The sequence below is a fragment of the Vicia villosa genome, linkage group LG6, assembly GCF_029867415.1.
Source record: "Vicia villosa cultivar HV-30 ecotype Madison, WI linkage group LG6, Vvil1.0, whole genome shotgun sequence".
In the NCBI taxonomy this organism is placed as follows: Eukaryota; Viridiplantae; Streptophyta; class Magnoliopsida; order Fabales; family Fabaceae; genus Vicia; species Vicia villosa.
In genome coordinates, this window is record NC_081185.1 from 1386368 (window position 1) to 1395061 (window position 8694).

Here is an 8694-nt window from a genome sequence, read left to right on the forward strand (position 1 = left end):
TTATCTGATCATCCTCCTTCCACCACAACCATTTTCTCTTTGACAGTTGTAATAGAGAGCAGCAACAGGTGATCCAAGATTATAAATTTCTGCAAAATCTCTAGTAATGAAATTCTGTCGCCATCCAGGAGGTAATATAGTGTGTCTACAAGGTTGTTGAAACAGCACAAATATTATACGATGAATTCCTGATGTTGGCCTTGGACTTTCATAGCTCACTATCTCTTGCCCTACAATTACATAACTATATTACTTTTAAAGTTGAAATTAAAAGTGGGAGGAGTTTTCTTAAAATTAAAAATTATGTACATACCAAACGTTGTCCCTGTAGTAGCTGGAATATTGGTTACCATCCTAATTAAGCATCAAATGACAGAAAGAAAAAAAACATTAAAATTTGAACAACAATTTTTTTAGAATTTTCATGAAATTGAAAAATATAGTCAAAATAATAATAATAATAATAAACATAAATCCTAATAAATATTTTTATATTTTAGTCATTAACAAGTATTCTTAGATCAGAAAAAAATCATTAAATCAATTTAGCATCATTCAAGATTTTTTATTTTTTTATAGACAAAATATTATATTACTATGATCATCTTCTTGAGGACTTAAGTTCGGTTGCATTTGATGATCAAATTAAACTATTCTGTAAATTTTATTATTTGGAGAATTTTTAAAATGGATAGATTTTATTAAGGTTTAATGGATATGAACTGTCAGTGTAAAATTCTTTACACAGTCAGTGTATCACAACCATTCACATATATTATTTTATAAATAATTAAAATAAAAGTCAAAATTCAATAAATATTTAACGGCTACGATTCACTGACAGTATAAAACTGCTTTACACTATCAGTGTATTTCTATTAAATTCTTTTATTAATATGTTATCAAATCTAAATCTATTAAATTTTAAATGCCATATAAAAATTAAGAATTTAAAATTTCTTCACTCTATTCCAAAGTTAATTTCAAATTTGTTTCAATAAGTTTCAAATATTAATACTATAGTCTTGCAAAGTGAGTCCCTTTATTTTTGTATTCTCTATATTTGTATATATAAGTTTTTAAATTTAGAAATTAGGCACTATAAACAAACTTTCAAAAATTGAAAATTGGCCCCTAGTATTTTTAAGTCTTGCAAAGTGATCCATATTTTGAATGTTTATAAAAATTTCCTACAACATATTAAAATAAATAATTATACATATTACACTATTTATACAAAAATAAAATTGTAAATTGAAACAATTGACTTATCTTAATTTTTTAATTTAAAAATAATCAAATCCAACCAAATCTTTATTTCATTAATCTTGTCATGCTAATTAACTATGAAACAGTTTATTTAGTTAGTTTTTGAAACGAAAAACCGAGATAATCTTATGGGTCCATCTAATATGCACCTCAAAAAGTGCTCTAAAAGTGAATCTTTTATCAAAATCTTTTTACTTAGTTACTTTTTTTCTTTATTTTATTTTGTTCACAAAATTCATTTCTTTATGTATATATATCTGCTCAAAATGGACATGTCACGCTGGTATAAGTAACAGATATTTCAAAATTATTACAAAAACTTCATGAATTTTAAGTTCAAAATTAGACGGAACTCATTAATTTTTTGATAGGACTGAAAGAGAAAGCTTAAAAAAATAATTAAGCCCGTCATTTTAGTAATAAAATTTATAATTAAAGAACTGAAAATTATATAAAATATTTTATTAATTTTTATGAATATATATAAATATATATATATATATATATATATATATATATATATATATATATATATATATATATATATATATATATATATATATATATATATATATGGTGTAATAAAATTACTCCCATCCATTGTAACATAAAAGTAGATACTAGCACACTGAAAAATTAGATACCTTTGTTTATATGTAATTAATTGTAATTATATAGAAATAATCCTACAACAATTTTTATTTTAGACGACATTTTTTATTAATTAAGCGTAGCCAAAATTTTAGACGATATTTTGGCCGCATGCTAAGAAAACACTTTATAACCGTTGTCTTATTTAAGTATTGCCAAAAAGATAAAACAACATGTTTAAATATTAGTCAAGTGCATGCAATTTCAACCCAACAATACAATGACATAATATCTATCAAGTGTAAACCTGAAACAAAATAAATATATGAATGTGCTATATTTCAAGATCAAATAAAAAAAGAATATGTGTGATACATAAACATTGAATAAGGAATTGGAGTGTAATTATTAATTAAGTTCATATGGGTTTTTTCCCACTTACCAATTAAGATATTCTCTCATATGAGGTTGACAAGGACTTGGTGCATCAGGGTTCACCATCACCTGCAAAGTGCCACAAACTTCAAAAACCCTAGAAAGATCTAGAAAAGCTTTAATCCATTGTGATAAAATTTTTGACGATGTTTTTTGTGTTTTTAAATGCTAAAATCTTGTAGTAGGTTACTTCAAATATGGTAACGTTTCTTATTTAAAAAAGCTAAAAAAAATTCATGTTATTAAGATGGATACATATATACATAATTAAATAATATGTTTACCAACCAGAGTGTAAAGAGTCCTGAGGTCATTTCCACCAACTTGAACTCTTGGTGGATTCACTATTTGAGATGGTTTGAGTTCACCACTGTTGATCACTTCTTTGTTATTTTCATAAATAACCCTCAATGATACTGATTTTGTAAATGGATCTAAAACATCTCCAATTACATTACCAACAACAAGATTATTTGATGATTTCACACGCATGATTAATAATGTGTATGTGCTTTGATAATTTTGCTTATTGCCTCTTACTATGCTCATGCTTTTATATATGCTTTGGACTTCCCTTTCATGAGGTGTTCACTTGTCATCAATATATTCGGTCTTTTCTTTCTACCTTGTTCCATTTTAATTATCCTCTACTTAAATTTATTGTTATTGTATTTCAAAAATGGATGTGTGTGTAAAAAGGAGCATCTCTTCTAAATAAAATAATAATAAATTTAATATTTTTGGAATATTAAATATGGGTGTATCTAATATGTATGGACCATTAAATAATGGTTCAAAGGTGGACCCTTACCATTTATAGTAAAAATAATATTTTATAATTAAAAATGGAAAATGATATTTTTTTTTAAATTTATTGAAAATTCTAATTTTTGTCGTTAGACCGAGTCCGTATTAAAAACCCTATTGAACTCGGCCCAAATGTGAAATTTACAATTTTAAGTAAAGTTTTTTAAAAATATATAATTGTTCACCACTTTTTTAATAATATAACCTTATTAACCTTGTATTTTTTTTTATCGTAAATAAAAAAGAATAATACCTTGAAAGTCATGTGAATATCAGTTAGATGGTATAATAAGATAAACTATATCAAATTATATTAAAAATTAAAAGTCACACTTTTTCCATGGATATAGCAACCCTTAGACATATTTTATGAAAATTATGGGTATTCAACAATGTCTAGTGCCTTTATCAAGAAAAATTCCAAAATGGTTAAGTACTAAGGTTACTACACCGAGTCAAAAGAAGAAGAAAAATGGCCACTACAAAATGTAGATTGATCCTTGGCCACATATAAGATACTCTCTCAATCTTTGACACTTTCGTAAAGGGTATAATATAGTACAGAATACACCTTAGAATAAAGGGAGCACTTGGATTCCCTTACCACTCACTATTTACACTTGGCTATCTACAAATTTAGTTTTTGATTTGTTCTTCAACCATAGAATTTGATAGGAGAGGAAATAATGATTTTCGCATCTCTTACATTCATTTTAGAATTTGTGGGGTAAGAAAAATATAAGGTTTTTTCTTCACCCACCTCCTAACTTTCTTGCCCACCCCTGGTGAATTTACAACATTACCCCTTGTTTCGGAAGTTCATTTCCGAAACGGTACTTTTTTTTGAAAAAAAGGTGTTTTCGGAAATGAACTTCCGAAAACGTGTTTTTTTTAATATAAAATATTGGTTTCGGAGATGCATCTCCGAAATAAAGTTACATTTTCAGAAAATGTGGTGTTTCGGAAGTTCATCTCCGAACGCACCCCCCTTGGAGAATTCGGAAATGAACCTCCGAAAATATGTCTGGACAGAATAAAATGAAAAACAACAACAACTCGCTTTATTTAATCGGGTGAAGATTACAACGATAATATTACATAAAATTAAAGTTACATATTGTTGAACACGGGTAGGTGGGGATGAGAGAGTGGTGGGGAGAAAAAAAGGCTTCCAAATTTCAAAAGGTGTACTACTGTAAGTAACAAATGACGGAGGAGGTGTAACCGGGGCCGGAACATATGACGGAGGAGGTGGATGTCCGGAGGAAGAAGAACCGGAGGTACGTCCACCGCGAGACAAAGGAGCCAATCAATGTAAGCTATAATTTATCATTATCATCAGGGGACGTCATTACAAAAAATTGGGAAAAAATCTTATTATTTTTAATCTTGATTTTTTAGAAATGACGTCCCCAGATGATAATGATAAACTATAGCTTACAATGATTGGCTCCTTTGTCTCGCGGTGGACGTACCTCCGGTTCTTCTTCCTCCGGACATCCACCTCCTCCGTCATATGTTCCGGCCCCGGTTACACCTCCTCCGTCATTTGTTACTTATAGTAGTACGTATTTTTATTAACATGATAAATCCAATACAAAAACATTGTGCGATAGAATCTGAAATCCGAACAAAACAAAACAAAACACGTCAAACAAAACAAAAACATGTTATTCTGCCCGACGAGCGTTACAAAATACACATCAAACAAAATAAAAACACGTTATTCTTCTCGACGAGCGAACTCCTCCGAATGAAGATAATTATACCAATCTTCATCCCACTCAGTATCAGAACCATCAGCGTTGATCACGCCTGAAGGCTGAGCCTGCGCGTCCGAGCCATGGACTCCCAGGGGACGAGAAGCATAACCAGTCAAAAGCTTCTTCTTCTCCTTCACCTCCTTCACCTCCTTCACCTCCTTCACCTCTTTCACCTCCTTCTTTGAAGAACCCTTTCTTCCCTTAGCGCCCTCTTTAGAAGACGCAGTCCTGCGTGCTTGTTGGTTGTCTGACATGTTCCTGTAAACAGTTGAAATCGATTAATATGCGAGACAAAATAAAAAACAAAAAAATTTGAACTTCTGATACAATTCGGAAGTTCATTTCCGAAAACTGGGAGGGAGGTGTTTTCGGAAATGAACTTCCGAAACACCCCTGCGATGCACTTTTCTGCAACTTCCATGGCAGACCCCTAAACCAAACTTCAAACCAAATCAAAATGCTTCTAAACAACCTAAATACTACTAACAACCTAACCATATATCATTTATGCAATTAAAACCCTAAATAACATGCATCACAAAACTAGATCTAAAAATTTCAAAACTTACAAAGTGTTAGGATTGAGGGCTTTTGAATGTTGTTTAGCAGTGTGATTGGATCCTTGATGCAGCTTTGGAATTCTGTTTGCACAAATTTTCGCCTTTGCCACTTTTTGTTTTGATTTAGGGTAAATGATTGGGGGAGGGGGAGTGTTTTGATAAATCTGCAGAAATCGCAGTATTTCGGAAGTTCATTTCCGAAAACATTATTTCGGAAATGAACTTCCGAAATAAGTCAATTTTTTCAAAAAAAAAAAGCGCTTCGGAAGTTCATTTCCGAAGCAGGGGTATTTTGGTATTTTCGCTGAGGATGACCCCCATAGGGAGGTGGCCAAAAAAATTTTCAAATATAAAAGGAAAAGAAAGGCATGAGAGCATGTGTCTAACATGTGAAAGAAAAAGACATATAGTATACTAACAAAAGGGGTATTTTTGGTATTTTTTAAAGAAAAAATGTTCTCATAAATTTATAAAAAAAAATAAAAAATAGTTTAGTTTAATTTTGGAAATTTGCAATATATTTCTCTTATTATAACAATTTAAAATTTTATTGGGATTGTAAGTATGGCATTTGTTTTTCACATCTTACATTTTAACAATATTTATTTTTTCTTTTTAAGTTTATGTAATTTAGTTTCTTTGAATTTTTATCTTTCTTTGATTGTTTTTCATTAAATTACTTCTTCAATATTTGTGAACCACTTTATACATTTTCCAATAAAAAATATCTAGTGTTTTATTGAAAACTTTGCACAATTTTTTTTTTCATTAAAATCAACTTCACTTTTTGAAAAAAAACATATATTATTATTGAGTGATCCTAAATTTCGTCAAATTTACATCACTATTTCATTCACAATCCATAATATTTCATTTGCATTACACACAAATATGCCTAGTTGAATTTGTTTAAAATATGTTATAGAGAGAAACTCCAACCTCTCTCTAACCCTTATCAAATCAACCGTCTTTCTCGTTTGTTCTTAGGGCGTCATGGAATGGAATCTCAATATAAGAACTATATAAACCCAAGGTATTTAAAATGTTTACCAATCCCTTAGAAAACCCTAAAAGGTTGTCAAATATCTTGAATATAATTCTAAAGAATTTTAACTTTTTCTTCTCATAAAGATTTCGACCCCATACAACTTCTGCAACTTGTGTTTTAACAAATGAGAGAAAAATCATATTTATAACTAAAAAATCCTTAATCGAACCAAGATATGACTCATTAACAAATGAGTCTGCGAACAAGCCTGAAAAATTTTTGAGGACTGAAATATGTTTTTCATTCTCTTTACTCACATGAGGTTTTAAGGTATATTGAAACAATTCTCCACCTGGACTTTAAACTGATTGTGATATCAATTTAGCAAACAATCACCTTGACGCTCTCTCCAAACCTTGAATCACTCTTCAACAAATTTGATCAAGTCTAAGCAACGTTTAAATATTGAACTTGGCAATGATTTAGTGAACATATTTTCTAGATTCTCTCTTGAAGACACTTTATGAATGTGAATCTCCTTTGACTCTATCATGTCATTAATAAAGTGAAAATGGACGTCAATATGGTTTGTCCAATGGTAAACTTGATTATTTTCTAGGTGAATGAAACTTTGATTATCACAATTTATCTTCATACATTCATGAGTAACCCTAACACCCCAAGCATGCCTTTCCGTCAAATGACTTACTTAACCCCTTCAAAAGGGAAATATATTCCTCTTGATTATAAGATAATGCAACCACTAATTGTTGATTTTCCTTCCAACTTATAGTTGTTCTATGAAACTTAAACACAAAATCTAATAGGGATTTTCTAGTTTCATCATTACCTACATAGTCTGAATCTACAAAACCTTCCAAAGCATTTTCCTCTTGAGCTTACCTTTTCGAGAAACATTCAAACATCTCAACACCCACTTCAAAGCTTCCCAATGAATCTAACTTGGTTTTCCAAAAAGTTACTTGCTATGTTGACTACATGTGCTAAATTTGATCTACTATAAACCATACCATACATAATGCTTTTAACCTAACTTGCATATGGGGTACCCTCCATTATCTTCTTCTCTTCCTCATTTTAACGAAATTGTTTAATTTAAAACTTTGTGTGATGACCTAAATGTGTGTTGACGATTATAGCATATTGCATTCTAAACCGTTCTATCACTTTCTCTAAGTAACTACATTTAGATAAGAACAACTCACTTTTCTTGTGAGTTATCATGATATTCGTACACATGGTTCCTTTAACTTCACCAAGATCTTTCATCTCAAATTCACCATTCATGATCTTTATGAGCTTACCGATCTCGTTTTTGCTAGACCTTGCCGTCAACATATCATCAACATATATAAGGAGATATAGAGTGACTTTATCATTACTCTTCAATATGTGTACACAATTGTCACAGTTACTTGTTACAAACCCATGTTTAAGAAGAAATTTATCAAACCGACAATACCATTGTCTTGGGAATTTGTTTCAACCCATACAAGTTTTATTTAACAGACATACCTTAGTCTTATCTTTTACAAAACCTTTTGGTTATTTCATGTAGATTGTATCTTCGAGTTCTTTTCAAGATCTTCTAGAAAACCTCCAGGTTGTTCCATTTAAAGCGGCACACCTAAAATAAATTACATTTCCCATGGTTGGGAATTTCAACCATGGAGAAAAGTCACCATTTTTATTGTTGTTGTTTATATTCTTGAAATTTAATGGCTAATGATTCTATTGATTTAGTTTTGTGGTTATTGTTAAAATTTAATATTAAATGATTCTATTAATTTAGTTGTTATTGTAGTTGTTGTTGTTATTGTCGTCGTCATCTTTATTGTGGTTGTTGTTTTTGTTTTTGTCAATTTTGTTGTTGTTGTTTTTGTTGTTGTTGTTGTTGTTGTTGGTGGTGGTGGTGGTGGTGGTGTTAACATCGTCATCATCTCCGTCGTCGCCATCGTCGTTGTCATTGTCGTTGTTGTTGTTGTTATTGTTATTGTTATTTTTGTTGTTGTTGTGGTTTTTGTTGTTTTTATTTATTTATTTTTGTTATTTTTGTTGTTAGTGTTATTGTTTTTGTTGTTTATGTTGTTGTTTTTGTTGTTGTTATTGTTGTTGTTGTTGTTGTTATTGATGATGATGTTTTTGTTGTTGTTGTTGATCAATACTAGAAAAAATACATCACATGACACAATTTTCGCCATGGTTATGAAATGGACCATTTTTTTGGAATAAAATAGACTTTATTAGAATTCCAAAAAGC

At 30.1% G+C, this 8694-nt stretch overlaps 1 protein-coding gene across 1 annotated transcript; it reads right to left on the bottom strand.

Moving 5' to 3' along the window:
* On the bottom strand, positions 1 to 2787 carry LOC131611039 (protein FLOWERING LOCUS T-like). The gene is made up of 4 exons (XM_058883166.1): positions 2584 to 2787; positions 2303 to 2364; positions 314 to 354; positions 1 to 230 (listed from the first exon to the last, which is right to left on the bottom strand). Exons 1-4 carry the CDS (start codon positions 2785 to 2787, stop codon positions 1 to 3), a joined length of 537 nt encoding a protein of 178 aa, XP_058739149.1.
* Positions 2788 to 8694: the final 5907 nt, after the last annotated feature.